The 15189-nt window shown below is 42.2% G+C and overlaps 1 protein-coding gene across 3 annotated transcripts in view; it reads left to right on the top strand.

Annotated features, from left to right (window-relative positions):
• The first annotated feature begins 2613 nt into the window (after positions 1 to 2613).
• LOC130161702 (glycogen debranching enzyme-like) overlaps positions 2614 to 15189 on the top strand; it is a 31012-nt gene continuing 18436 nt past the window's right edge. For all 3 annotated transcript variants that reach the window (XM_056365128.1, XM_056365129.1, XM_056365127.1), the window contains exons 1-12: positions 2614 to 2709; positions 4204 to 4414; positions 4514 to 4683; positions 5739 to 5942; positions 7474 to 7655; positions 8633 to 8744; positions 8941 to 9085; positions 10890 to 10998; positions 11223 to 11320; positions 11836 to 11975; positions 12610 to 12797; positions 13661 to 13784. In XM_056365128.1, coding sequence (XP_056221103.1) covers positions 2670 to 2709; positions 4204 to 4414; positions 4514 to 4683; positions 5739 to 5942; positions 7474 to 7655; positions 8633 to 8744; positions 8941 to 9085; positions 10890 to 10998; positions 11223 to 11320; positions 11836 to 11975; positions 12610 to 12797; positions 13661 to 13784 — 1723 coding nt within the window. In that variant the 5' untranslated portion in view covers positions 2614 to 2669. The remainder of the gene's footprint in view (positions 2710 to 4203; positions 4415 to 4513; positions 4684 to 5738; positions 5943 to 7473; positions 7656 to 8632; positions 8745 to 8940; positions 9086 to 10889; positions 10999 to 11222; positions 11321 to 11835; positions 11976 to 12609; positions 12798 to 13660; positions 13785 to 15189) is intronic.

Below are 15189 nucleotides of genomic sequence, written 5' to 3'. Positions count from 1 at the left end.
CAATAATAACAATCAACAGCCTCTTCATGACCTCACAATTTTTCAGCCTGAACAAACACAAAAGAAAAAATAAATGTGGATAAAGACAGATGATGCAGGGTTAACTTAGGGGCTTGGTTTGGACTAGACAGTAGACAGTTTCCACAGGGAGTATTAGATTATTATATTTCCAATGAAGAACAAGTCAACATGAACATATGCACAGCATCTACAGTATCTACAGTATCTACAGTATCAACAGTATCTACAGTATCTACAGTATCTACAGTATCTACAGCATCAACAGTATCTACAGTATCTACAGCATCTACAGCATCTACAGTATCTACAGTATCTACAGTATCTACAGTATCTACAGTATCTACAGCATCTACAGCATCTACAGTATCTACAGCATCTACAGTATCTACAGTATCTACAGTATCTACAGCATCTACAGCATCTACAGTATCTACAGCATCTACAGTATCTACAGTATCTACAGTATCTACAGCATCTACAGTATCTACAGCATCAACAGTATCTACAGCATCAACAGTATCTACAGTATCTACAGTATCAACAGTATCTACAGTATCTACAGTATCTACAGCATCTACAGTATCTACAGTATCAACAGCATCAACAGCATCAACAGTATCTACAGTATCTACAGCATCTACAGCATCTACAGTATCTACAGCATCTACAGTATCTACAGTATCTACAGTATCTACAGTATCTACAGTATCTACAGCATCTACAGTATCTACAGCATCTACAGCATCAACAGCATCTACAGTATCTACAGTATCTACAGTATCTACAGTATCTACAGCATCTACAGTATCTGCAGTATCTGCAGTATCTACAGCATCTACAGTATCTGCAGTATCTACAGTATCTGCAGTATCTACAGTATCTACAGCATCTACAGTATCTGCAGTATCTACAGTATCTACAGTATCTACAGTATCTACAGTATCTGCAGTATCTACAGCATCTACAGTATCTGCAGTATCTACAGTATCTACAGCATCTACAGTATCTGCAGTATCTACAGTATCTACAGCATCAACAGTATCTGCAGTATCTACAGCATCTACAGTATCTACAGCATCAACAGTATCTAGAGCATTTAAAGTATCTACAGCATCTACAGTATTTACAGTATTTACAGCTTCTACAGTATCTGCAGTATCTACAGCATCTACAGTATCTCCAGTATCTAGAGCATTTAAAGTATCTACAGTATCTACAGTATCTGCAGTATCTACAGTATCTAGAGCATTTAAAGTATCTACAGTATCTACAGTATCTACAGTATTTACAGTATTTACAGCATATACAGTATCTATAGCATCTGCAGCAATTACAGTATCTAGAGCATTTACAGTATCTACAGTATTTACAGTATCTACAGCATCTAAAGTATCTACAGTATTTACAGCATCTATAGTATTTACAGCATCTACAGCATCTAAAGTATTTACAGTATTTACAGTATTTACAGTATTTACAGTATCTACAGCATCAACAGTATCTACAGTATCTAGAGCATTTAAAGTATCTACAGCATCTGCAGCATCTACAGTATCTACAGTATCTACAGTATCTACAGTATTTACAGTATTTACAGCATATACAGTATCTATAGCATCTGCAGCAATTACAGTATCTAGAGCATTTACAGTATCTACAGTATTTACAGTATCTACAGCATCTAAAGTATCTACAGTATTTACAGCATCTATAGTATTTACAGCATCTACAGTATCTAAAGTATTTACAGTTTTTACAGTATTTACAGTATTTACAGTATCTACAGTATCTACGGCATCTAAAGTATCTACAGTATTTACAGCATCTACAGTGAGTTACAGACTCTGTACAACAAATAATGTCTTTATTATAACGCCTGATATCTGTTGTCCTACCAGCCAGAACAAAATACTGTGGTTTTCCAAAGGAAATGATACTTTGGCTCTGATGTCGCTGGACTCCTGATCATGAGCACTGCATGAATCTGTGTGTCACAGATTACCTGTTAACTGTTACCTGCTGCTCAGCCCCTTTCTCAGTTTAGAGACAGACGTGTCAACACCTCTGTCATGTGGTGGTTACGGCTTTTAAAGTTAAAGAAAAGGAGTCTACCTGCTGTATTAGTTTGGTCTTAAAGCTGATGTTCAACATAAGAGTGTGATACTGAAGCAGACAGCGCTCAGCTGTGAGGTGGACGTCAGGAGCTGAAACTCTGACGCTGCTGGACACTGGTCACGGTGTGTTCTTCTTAATTAACAAAGAGGTGCTTCAGTCAGAGGAGCAAACAGGTAATAAAACCTACCTGTTCCCCAGGTCAGTGCATCACCTCTAAAGCTGTAAAACAAACTGCAGCACACAAACATTTTATCCTCCAGCTTTTCAGACAGAAAACAAAAGGCCTCAGTATCATTAATGCTGGAGTTAAATCCACCATTAGCCAGTTCCTTACACTAGTATATAAAATGTTGATGAGAAGGCAGTTCAAGATAACAGAATCAGTTCAGTCTTTGTCAGTGATTTTGGCAGAGGAGGTCGTCCACACACAGAGCTCTGTGCAGAGCGTCTCATGTTACTGTGTCTCTGTCTAAATAGATCAGACAGCGTGTTGGAGAGCAGCTGACAGAACCGAGGCTGCTGCTGTCACTGACATGGAGACTCTGGAACCAGCTCTGTTCCGCCTGGAACAAGGTAGGAACACTCTGCACTTTATAATCAGAACACACACTGCACCACGACACTGACAACACCACTACACCGTCACCTGCAGAGCAACTGTGCTACAATCAGCAGAATATCACACACACACACACACACACACACACACACCATGTGCTACAGGTTTAACCTATACAGTCTGGTGCTGCAGCCTGGTCAGGGACGTGGTCTGGGTTTTCTCCTCCAGTCTGTGAAGTGGTCTCAGAGTCTGAGGTTGTCCTGAACTCACTGTCTTTTAAACTGAGAGACAGGTTCATCCACAGTATAACACCAACCTCTGATTACAAAGCCTCACCTGAGCAGCTCAGTTTATTAACATGATACTGTCACAACACTAATGATCTGTGTTCACAACTCACAATATTCACCATGTTATTTAAAGCAAGCCAGTGGCTTCAATAATTTATATGATAAAATAAACATCAGTAGCAGAACATTATGAATCAAATATTATCTACAAGTCACTTCTATTGAAGCACAAACACAAACACATTCTACTGTGAGTTTGGAGCCATGTTGAGCTGGTTCAGGGTCACAGGTCAGAGGTCAGAGGTCACCTTCATTCAGCTTTAAAAGGGTGGATGAGCTTGTTTGGCCCGTAGATACTCTGCTGGTTAGAAATGAGACATTATTCCTGCATGTTTTATTTTCTGTTGTCATCTCTCACATACTCTGTTTAGTTTGTTTCTCTGATCAATATTTATTTATATCCAGAAACATGAAATCACAATGATTGCAATTACAAGATTTAAAGCTCCATATTTTCTTCTTCTTCTGTGTTTTATTTGAAGTGTTGAACCACAAGAAGATATAAAAACCATCTCAGTGTAGTTTTACATCTCCTCTCTCAGGCTTCTCTCTGGAGCTCTAGTAACAACAGGGCGGTGAGCCAATCAGAAGAGAGGAGGCTCTGAGCTTCTCTTCTATTAATATAAAACCTAGACCTGCATTATAATCAAACTACACATGGACAGAGACCTTTAAGTTCTAACAGCAGCATGTTTCTAATAAAGACCTGGTTCTGGCTGCTGTTTGGATTCACACAGACCTCAGCTACTAACTAGGCCAGGCCATCATTCCTCAAGGCCCCTCAGTCCTGCACCAGAGAACTGGACACTCATGTCATGTGACATCAGCATGTCATGATGTATGTGCTATGTTCCACACACTCAGTCCTGTGTGTTATGGTGCAGTCAGTGAAATGTACCTGTATGATGAGGCCAATATCAGGAGGAGACAGGAAGTGATGACTGACAGAGACCTTTAGTTTATAAAATACTCTTGCTATCTAAATGTCATGCTGGTAATAAAAGTTAAATGAAGACAATAAAATCTCTAAAACTGACATTACACAGATGAATCCTCATGAACATGTATCAGGAGCTTTAACAGAGAGATCTCACCTGATGACCTCATTTGTGCTTCACAGTGAACTCTAGTAACCTTTGTACCTACTGCTGTCTTCAGGCTTCGAGCTGCAGTTCCGTCTCGGCCCCTCCCTTCAGGGTAAGAGCGTCCAGGTGTACACCAACTACCCCCCCAAAGACCAGGAGTTTGACCGTCTGCAGTTCCGTCCTTTGGACTGGGTCTATCCCAACAGCCAGGAGGATGACTGTGACAAATACTGCAGACTGGACTTGAGGGTGGCTGGGTCCTACCAGTATTACTTCTCCTGTGGGTGGGTGCTTCTGTTACCATGGTAACACTGCAGCGAATACTGTAGTGTACAGTGTGTGTGCAGTTCATCAGGGGTTCAGACCGATGTATGTGTTTACAGGGACACAGAGAGAGTAGGGGGGGGTTACATCGTCGTTGATCCAGTGCTGAGAGTGGGGGCCAACAATGACATCCTCCCCCTGGACTGCATCAGCTGCCAAACATACGTGGCCCATGGTGTCGGACCCCTGGACTCATGGCTCGACAGGGTCAGGGTGGCAAAGGAGACCGGTATGTGGACCAACATGACAAACCAGCAGCAGTTTTCTGAATTAAAACCACACAGGTACTTTACATGACAACACTGAGCATATGGGAGAATATGTTAATATGAAGTTTATTTAAGTATTATATATTTATATATTATATTGTAAGTGACATAAAAACTGACTGTAGAGAGTGAGCTTTCTCTTCATGAGGCCAAAACAGAATCTATTTTATTCAGCTGAAACCTCAGCCCAGTAAACTGTCTGATCAAACTGTCAGTTCTTCAGTTTGTTAGTTTGAAGGAAGAATTAAAGAGACTTTACAGGTCATTACAAGTTATTACAGTTTGAATATTTGATTTCTAACCACATTCAAATATTCAACTTTGGAGTAAAAAGTCCTGCAGTGTTACAGGAGACTGTCACTGGGATATCTGAGTCCACTATGATCCTGCATGATGTTTGTCATTTATACTAACTAAAGCAATGCTAATTTATATTTTATATTGACAGTGGAGAGAACAGATCTGTCTCATGTGTCATGATCTGTCCCTTGTTTGTTGTTTGCTTGTCTGTTTTTGGACATTTAATGTTTATTTTCTGTTTTATTTTGAAGCAACTTTCCTTGTGCCTCTACTGTTGCTTTACTTCCTGTCTTTGTCCTGTTTCCCTCCCTGTTGATTGTCTATCCCACCCTAATGTGTTTCACCTGTGTTCCATCACCTGCCTCCCACAGTGACTGAGCTGTTGTCTGAAGTCTGTTGTGTCTGTGTGACATCCAGCTTCTCTGCTTTGCTTCACTCGGACTCTGGTCACAGGAAAGGTCACAAGCTGTGATTTGTGGGTTATCAACATGTTGTCTGATCCATCTCTGCCAAGTCATGGCAAGAATTTATGAGTCTGTAATCACCACAGTGACAGAAGCATCATGAAGTCTGAACTTGACACACTGGGTTTCAATCCCAGATCATAGCGTGAAGACAGGTTGTCAAATATCAGGTGTGGGAGGGGTTTGCATCCTCCATGATCAGACAAAGTTCTCTGTGTCTGCGGTTTCATGTTCCTCTTGGTTCTGTTCAGGCTACAACATGATCCACTTCACCCCGCTGCAGAAGCTCGGCTCATCTGGATCCTGCTACTCCATATCTGATCAGCTGGAGTTAAACCCCGCCTTCTCACCTGGTGGGAAGTCATACACCTGGAGAGACGTTGGTGATCTGGTGGAGATGCTGAGGAGAGACTGGAACATGGTCTGCATCACTGATGTCATCTACAACTACACAGGTAATTACTAATACAAACACACAGGCCCCAGGGTCCAAGGAGTTAGGGGCCCCATGGGCTTCACCTGTACAAAGAGATTCAAAACAAAGTGACAGAAAGAGACCGAAGAGAAACTCAACGCGACCACAGAGAGACATAACAGAGACAGGAGTCACAGAGGAGGGACTTTCTACACCAGGGGTTACCAACCTGTGGACTGGGGCCCGCTGGTGGGCCGTGAAGGTATTGCAAGTGGGTCGACAAATAATTTGCGAAACAGCAAAATTTGGGTGAAATCATGTAATTATATGAAAAAATAATATAAATGTTTTAAAACAAAATGATCTTTAAAAACATTACAAATGTTGAGAAGCTCCGTCCATTTCGTTTTTAACTTGTCTCATATCAAAGCCTGTCACCGTGATGAGCCAGGGATAGGAACTCTTGGACCACATTATATACTTGTTCACTATCTCAGTCTCATTACGCTTAAAGATCACATCCGTGGCAAAAACTGGAGAATCAAAACAGAAACAGGAAGAGTTTAATTAATCCATATTATCATTAAAATAAAAAACTGAAAATGTATTATTTGGCCTCTGTATTGTTACAGGGTCAGATGTTTCACAGATTTTCAAGTGGGTCATTAGTTGGAAAAGGTTGGGAACCACTAATCTACACCATGCGAATCCAACAGTACATGAAGTTAATTTTCATAGATGTTCTGCAGGAAGCAGTTCAGTCCTGAACCCAAACTGTTCTGGACTGAAGACATTAATCTGGTTCAGATCATCAGTCAGCTGATCAGTGACCCGTCTCTCTCTGAGGTAACAGGAAGGATGATATTTATGTTTTTATATTAGATCTAATGAATTATTTGATGTAACAGTCAGTGACAGTTGAGTCCTCTGCATTCCTCTGTCTTTACCTGCTGCTGCAGTGACTGATGAGTGAAAAGTGATCTGGTCTTATTTTTAACGAGGATGGTGGAAATAAACCACAGCTGTTGGCCTTTCAGGCAGCTGTGGCTGATGCATCAACGTCTCACTTTCCTCATTGACATTTAGTCGTTATTCAGCTGAAGGTCAGACACACTGTGGTCATGTTAACAGACTGCACTGTATCAGATCAGGACAACTGGACCTGAGACAGAGACACTTCCTGTCAGGTCCTCAGAGACTTTGGACATGTGGAGCAGCTATGTTTCTGTAGTTTATCATCAGTACAGCTTCACACCTGGTATCATGACCGTCACTGAAGAGGTCTCATCTGTTCTCATCATATTTTATTTCCTGAAGTAACTGAAACATCTACAGTGTTCTGGGGTTAAACCCTAATATTCCACTACAGTATAAATATGTATCAATACATTCACAATCAGTTTTAACCACTGAAATAAGAGTCTCTTCTGACCTCTGTACAGACACTGTCTTAATCAATCAATTATGGAATTAAAGAGCATGTTGACATGGCTGGATACAGAGGTGACGCATGTCTCATATCTCTCTTCCTCTCCTCTTGTTTCCTCCTTTCCTTTCCTCACCTCATCCAGCTGTTGACAGTGAGTGGATTCACCTCCATCCTGAATGTGGCTATAACCTGGTGAACTCTCCTCACCTGAAGCCAGCGTGGCTCCTGGACAGAGCTCTGTGGCACCTCAGCTGTGAGGTGGCTGATGGGAAATATACTGAACAGGGAGTCCCAGCACTGATTGAACATGAGCAGCACATACATGTGAGACATGGTATTCATTTCATTTGATATCTTTCCATGCCCAATAACTACAGTGGAATTAGGAAACATATTAGTGTAATATAACTGTGATCTCTAGGAAACAGGTGTGTAGAAACACAGTGTTAGCAGGTTGTTTGTAGCTTTAGCGTCTTTTAGCTAGCTCATTGTTTTGTTCTACAGCTACAGAGTGACTGTATGTTGAGTCTCACAGTTCTCACCAACAACCTGTACAATACACCGACATGTGTCTTGAGTTACACATTAATCAATAAAAAGTAATCAAATTACTTTACTTATTATACAGTAACAAAACTGATAAATTACAATACATGTTAACTTTGTCCATCAACAGATCCTTAATACTAACACTAATACTAATACTAATGCTAATAAATAGTACTTAAATACCTACAGAGGCTAACAGTGAGGCTAACACTGAGCCTACTACTGAAACTAACACTGAGGCTAACAATGAGGCTAATACTGAAGCTAACATTAAGGCTAACAATGAGGCTAATACGGAGGCTAATACTGAAGCTAACAATGAAGCTAATATGAGGCTAATACAGAAGCTAACATTAAGGCTAATATGAGGCTAATACTGAAGCTAACATTAAGGCTAAAATGAGGCTTATAGTGAGGATAACACTATGGCTAACACTGAGGTTAACATTGAGGCTAACACTGAGGCTAATACTGAAGCTAACATTAAGGCTATAAATGAGGCTTATAGTGAGAGTAACACTATGGCTAACACTGAGGCTAACATTGAGGCTAACAGCGAGGCTAGTACTGAGGCTAATACTGTCACTAATGCTGTGGGTAACAATGAGGCTAACAGTGAGGCTAACACTGAGTCTAACATTGAGGCTATTGAGGCTAACACCAAGGCAAACACTGAGGTGTGTGTGTGTGTGTGTGTGTGTGTGTGTGTGTGTGTGTGTGTGTGTGTGTGTGTGTGTGTGTGTGTCTGTCAGGCTCTGTGCTGTGTACTGTGGCAGCAGGTCTTCTCCAGGCTCAGGCTTTGGGAGTTTCTGCAGGTCAGTGTGGATGCAGCTGTGGAGCAGTTCAGACAGCTGCTGGAGGCAGGTGAGACAGTGATGGGGGAACACACCTGAGTCACATGTCACACACACAACCTGTCTGCAACCAGATCTGATCCTGGACTGGAGAAAAATAACTTCAGTGATAGTTTGTCAGAATAATGTGTTTTAAAGCACATGTTTAAAAGTTAAACTCATACTCAGTTGATCATGGGCGGTGTCTCTGGACCTTTGTTCATCAGGTAGTTTAGGTGACAGGTCCAGGTCCAGGTCCAGGTCCAGTCCAGAGTGTAAGAAGCAGCTGAAGGTGGTGCAGGACCCTGAGCATCGACGCTTTGGAAACACAGTGGACATGAACTCTGCCCTGGACATATTCACACCTGACAGGTGAGTCCACATACTGGACTTTATATGTGACACATACAGGGGTCAGATACAGTCAAGAGATTACTGTCAGACTGTTACTATCAGACTGTTACTAACAGACTGTTACTGTCAGACTGTTACTATCAGACTGTTACTCTCAGACTGTTACTGTCAGACTGTTACTGTCAGACTGTTACTATCAGACTGTTAGTGTTACTTTCAGACTGTTACTATCAGACTGTTACTGTCAGACTGTTACTGTTACTGTCAGACTGTTACTATCAGACTGTTACTGTCAGACTGTTACTATCAGACTGTTACTATCAGACTGTTAGTGTTACTTTCAGACTGTTACTGTTACTGTCAGACTGTTACTATCAGACTGTTACTATCAGACTGTTACTAACAGACTGTTACTGTCAGACTGTTACTATCAGACAGTTACTCTCAGACTGTTACTGTCAGACTGTTACTATCAGACTGTTACTATCAGACTGTTACTAACAGACTGTTACTGTCAGACTGTTACTGTCAGACTGTTACTATCAGACTGTTAGTGTTACTTTCAGACTGTTACTGTTACTGTCAGACTGTTACTATCAGACTGTTACTCTCAGACTGTTACTGTCAGACTGTTACTATCAGACTGTTACTATCAGACTGTTAGTGTTACTTTCAGACTGTTACTGTTACTGTCAGACTGTTACTATCAGACTGTTACTATCAGACTGTTACTAACAGACTGTTACTGTCAGACTGTTACTATCAGACAGTTACTCTCAGACTGTTACTGTCAGACTGTTACTATCAGACTGTTACTATCAGACTGTTACTAACAGACTGTTACTGTCAGACAGTTACTCTCAGACTGTTACTGTCAGACTGTTAGTGTTACTTTCAGACTGTTACTAACAGACTGTTACTGCCAGACTGTTACTATCAGACTGTTACTGTTACTGTCAGACTGTTACTATCAGACAGTTACTCTCAGACTGTTACTGTCAGACTGTTACTATCAGACTGTTACTAACAGACTGTTACTGCCAGACTGTTAGTGTTACTTTCAGACTGTTACAGTTACTGTCAGACTGTTACTATCAGACTGTTACTATCATACTGTTACAATTACTATCAGACTGTTACTGTCATGTCCATGAAGAGACGTTAAGTTATATTTAGTTTTGTCTGTCTCGTGATTTCTTATTTTATTTTGAAACCTAACTCTCCTCTCGTTTCAGGTAACTTCCTCCTTTCCCTTGTGTGTTTCCCACTGGTCTGATTGTCTGCCCCGCCCTGATTGTTTCCACCTGTTTCCCTCTACCTTGTGTGTGTATATAGTCTGCGTTTCCCTTTGTCCTGTGCCAATTCGTCTTGTCTTGTTGTCGGAGAACCACGCCAGCCACGTTAGCCCAAGCCAGGTTTTGAATTCGGTGTTACGTTTTGCCAAAGTCTTGCTTTACAATATTTTGATACTTTGTCTTTACCTGTGTCCTGGAATTTTGTTGGGTTTCCTCGAAAGAGTGTTCTACAGTTTTTCCTCTCTGTGAATGATTTTATTTGGGTATTTTGAATTTATATTCCTCTGTAAGAGTGATTTTTCTTTGCTACTTTGTTATTAAAATATTGTTAATTGGTACTTTGTCTTGGAGTCGTGCATTTGGGTTCAAGTCCCAGTTCAGTTGTGACAGTTACTGTCAGACTGTCACATTTACTATCAGACTGTTTATACTGAGGTACTCACTGGTGATTATTAGTAACATTATTAATAATGTTATTAATAACAGTCTGAAGTGTTAATGTGACTGTATTATCTCTCTCTCTTCAGCACCAGTCTGAGTCTTTCAGTCATCCAGGACTGCTGCAGCTGTTTCAGGAGGAGACTGGAGGAGCTGAACTTTGACCTTTACAAAGAGATGAAACAACATGCAGAGCAGGTGTGTGTGTGTGTGTGTGTGTGTGTGTGTGTGTGTGTGTGTGTGTGTGTGTGTGTGTGTGTGTGTGTGTGTGTGTGTGTGTGTGTGTGTGTGTGTGTGTGTGTGTGTGTGTGTGTGTGTGTGTGTGAGAGAGAGAGTAGGTCTGCATAACAGATTACTTTTCAGTCCTTACTTTTCAACCTTCTCTTGAGTCTTCATTGTTGTTGTTTGTTATATCTCTTCAGGCGACCAACTGCATTGTGGGAGGTGTGGTTTCTGAGCGTCTTGCTGATGAGGGACCTAAACTGGGTCCAATCACAAGGAGACACCCTCTCTGTCCCAGGTAACCCCCCCCCATCCCCAACCATCAAACCTCACTGTTTTAATGATCTGAGTTGAGATAGTAAAAAGTGACAGAATAAACCTGATACTGAGATGTCTGTGTACTTCAGCTCAGTGCTAGAGATTATTTCAGTCACTCAAAATGTGTAATAACACATGGCTGACTCTTATTTCATTCCTTTAGAATGTGTAATAACACCTTGCTGTGTGTTATTTCAGTTACTTAAAATATGTAATAACACCTGGCTGACTGTTATTTCAGTTATTTAAAATGTGTAATAACACCTGGCTGTATGTTAATTACGTCATTCAAAATGTGTAATAAGACCTGGCTGTGTGTTATTTATGTTTTAAAAAATGTGTGATAACACCTGGCTGTATGTTAATTACATCATTTAAAATGTTGAATAACACCTGGTCGTATGTTTTTTCAGGTTTTTAAATGTGTAATAATACCTGGCTGTATGTTAATTACGTCATTTAAAATGTGTAATGTCTCCTGTGTCTGATCTCCAGGTATTTCACCTTTCCTTTTGAGGACATGAGCTTTGATAAAGAAGTGCAGCTGATGGAGCAGAGAGAGAAGGCGTGTCACTTCCTGGCTCATGACGGCTCTGTGACAGGAAGTGATCTGCAGAGGAACGCAGCTGAACCAGGTGAACAACAGGAGCAACAGTAAAGATGAAAATGCACATAATATGATGCGCATCAAGCTCCGCCCCCAACAGGACCACTGATCATAGTCAACCAATAAAATGATCACCATAAAATGTTTTCAACAACATTCAGACATTAACGTTAAATCATGTGCTGACACCAACTTCAATTTCATTTCTTACCTTAAGAGCTGATCAGATCTGTGGCTCATCTGCCAATTATCAATAACCTGGTGTTGGGTCTTTATGTTTATCAAACTCAACAAGTAGCTTCTCCTCATCCATGCTTCACACATGAGAGACAGTGACAGAGGTGAGGAGAGCGAAGCTACGGGAACCAGGAAGTACAAAACACTCCTTAATTTGGAAAGTATTGTGGGGGCTGTACAAAGGAAATAATATGAGAAGATGTAGACTTTTCATTTCACACAGAGAACAGTTGTTGACACATTTCTGGCATCTATAACTCATCCACAGCATTTCATTAATCAGATGTCCACAGGGAAGTTATGATTATGTTCAGCGTTAATCACCATAACACACATGTCCATGAGGTACAACTCTGCTCCATGATGCTAGTAGAGGAGGAAATCTCCACAGACTGACCTGTCTTCCTTCCTCCTGCTGTCTGCAGACTCTGAGGTCTACCTGCGGAGAGAACTGGTCTGTGAGGAGAACACTGTCAAACTTCGTTATGGAGACAAACCAGAGGACTGTCCTTACCTGTGGACTCGTATGAAGACGTACACAGAGACTATAGCTGAGGCCTTCTCTGGTGTTTGTCTGCTCAACTGCCCCTCCACCCCCCTGCATGTGACTGAGGTACTCTCTACCTACTCCTGACTCATCAAGGTGTCTCATGGAAACTGTGTATCCTGTCAGTCTCTCATCCTTCAGACCAAAACCATTGTTGGAGCTCCTGTCCTCCCCTGTCCATTAGCTCAGTGCTGAAGTACCTGAAGTCCATAATAAGGTCCAGGATATCTGTGTCCCCTGTGTTAGTGTTTGACTGACTACAGGTTCACTGTGTCCTCTGTGTTAGTGTTGGACAGACTGCAGCTCCACTGTGTCCCCTGTGTTAGTGATGGACAGACTACAGGTTCACTGTGTCCCTTGTGTTAGTGATGGACATACTACTGGTCCACCGTGTCCTCTGTGTTAGTGATGGACATACTACTGGTCCACCGTGTCCCCTGTGTTAGTGATGGACATACTACTGGTCCACCGTGTCCCCTGTGTTAGTGATGGACAGACTACAGGTTCACTGTGTCCCCTGTGTTAGTGTTGGACAGACTGCAGGTCCACTGTGTCCCCTGTGTTAGTGATGGACATACTACTGGTCCACTGTGTCCCCTGTGTTAGTGATGGACATACTACTGGTCCACTGTGTCCCCTGTGTTAGTGATGGACATACTACAGGTCCACTGTGTCCCCTGTGTTAGTGATGGACATACTACAGGTCCACTGTTTCCTCTGTTAATGTTGGACAGACTGCAGGTCCACTGTGTCCTCTTTGTTAGTGATGGACAGACTACAGGTCCACTGTGTCCCCTGTGTTAGTGATGGACATACTGCAGGTCCACTGTGTCCTCTTTGTTAGTGATGGACAGACTACAGGTTCACTGTTTTCTCTGTGTTAATGTTGGACAGACTGCAGGTTCACTGTGTCCTCTGTGTCTCTGTAGGTGATGCTTGCAGCAGCCAGAGCCATCAGGCCTAACCTCTACGTGATAGCTGATCTCTGGACCGGCAGCCAAAACACTGACCATGTCTTTGTAAACCGCCTGGGAATCACCAGTGTGCTGAAAGGTACTGACCCCGTCCCCGACCGTGATCCTAACTCTGTCTCCTCACCCTGCGAATGAGTTTAGATGAAGTGTTAGCCTAACCCTAACCCATCTTCTGATGGTCTGGTCACTACTGGTCACTACTGGTCTCTTCTGGGCGCTACTCGTCCCTTTTGGATTCTCCTGGTTTCTTCTGGTTTCTTTTGGTCTCTTCTGTTCTCTTCTGCTCTCTTCTTGTCTCTCCTGGTGTCTCCTGGTCTCTCCTGATCTCTACCGGTCTCTTTTGGTCTCTCCTGGTCTCTCCTGGTCTCTCCTGGTCTCTCCTGGTCTCTTCTGGTCTCTCCTGGTCTCTTCTGGTCTCTCCTGGTCTCTCCTGCTCTCTCCTGCTCTCTCCTTGTCTCTTCTGGTCTCTTTTGGTCTCTCCTGGTCTCTCCTGGTCTCTTCTGGTCTCTCCTGGTCTCTTCTGGTCTCTCCTGGTCTCTCCTGGTCTCTCCTGCTCTCTCCTTGTCTCTTCTGGTCTCTTTTGGTCTCTCCTGGTCTCTACTGGTCTCTTTTGGTCTCTCCTTGTCTCTTCTGGTCTCTTTTGGTCTCTCCTGGTCTCTCCTGGTCCCTTCTGGTCTCTCCTGGTCTCTCCTGGTCTCTCCTGGTCTCTTCTGGTCTCTCCTGGTCTCTCCTGGTCTCTTCTGGTCTCTCCTGGTCTCTTCTGGTCTCTTTTGGTCTCTCCTGGTCTCTCCTGGTCCCTTCTGGTCTCTCCTGGTCTCTCCTGGTCTCTCCTGGTCTCTTCTGGTCTCTCCTGGTCTCTCCTGGTCTCTCCTGGTCTCTCCTGGTCTCTCCTTGTCTCTCCTGGTCTCTCCTGGTCTCTCCTGGTCTCTCCTGGTCTCTTCTGGTCTCTCCTGGTCTCTTCTGGTCTGTCTCTGTGGTTTGGTTACAACTGATCCAGTTTCTGTAAGGTGTTTTAGAGTTCATACATTTCCTCCATTAGTTTCAGTTTGTATTTAAAGCCACTAACAACTGAACTAACCAGTAGAATCAACCAGCATCTGAATGAGTTGGATGTTTGGATCCATGGTGATTATTCCATGTTTCATTGACCGTAGATGTTACAGCAGATGTTTCATTCACAGCAGATGTTTTATTCACAGCAGATGTTTCATTCACAGCAGATGTTTCATTCACAGCAGATGTTTCATTCACAGCAGATGTTTTATTCACAGCAGATGTTTTATTCACAGCAGATGTTTCATTCACAGCAGATGTTTTATTCACAGCAGATGTTTCATTCACAGCAGATGTTTCATTCACAGCAGATGTTTCATTCACAGCAGATGTTTCATTCACAGCAGATGTTTCATTCACAGCAGATGTTTCATTCACAGCAGATGTTTTATTCACAGCAGATGTTTCATTCACAGCAGATGTTTCATTCA

Source organism: Seriola aureovittata, chromosome 20, assembly GCF_021018895.1.
Source record: "Seriola aureovittata isolate HTS-2021-v1 ecotype China chromosome 20, ASM2101889v1, whole genome shotgun sequence".
Classification (NCBI taxonomy): Eukaryota; Metazoa; Chordata; class Actinopteri; order Carangiformes; family Carangidae; genus Seriola; species Seriola aureovittata.
This window is presented reverse-complemented; position numbering and strand designations above follow the sequence as displayed.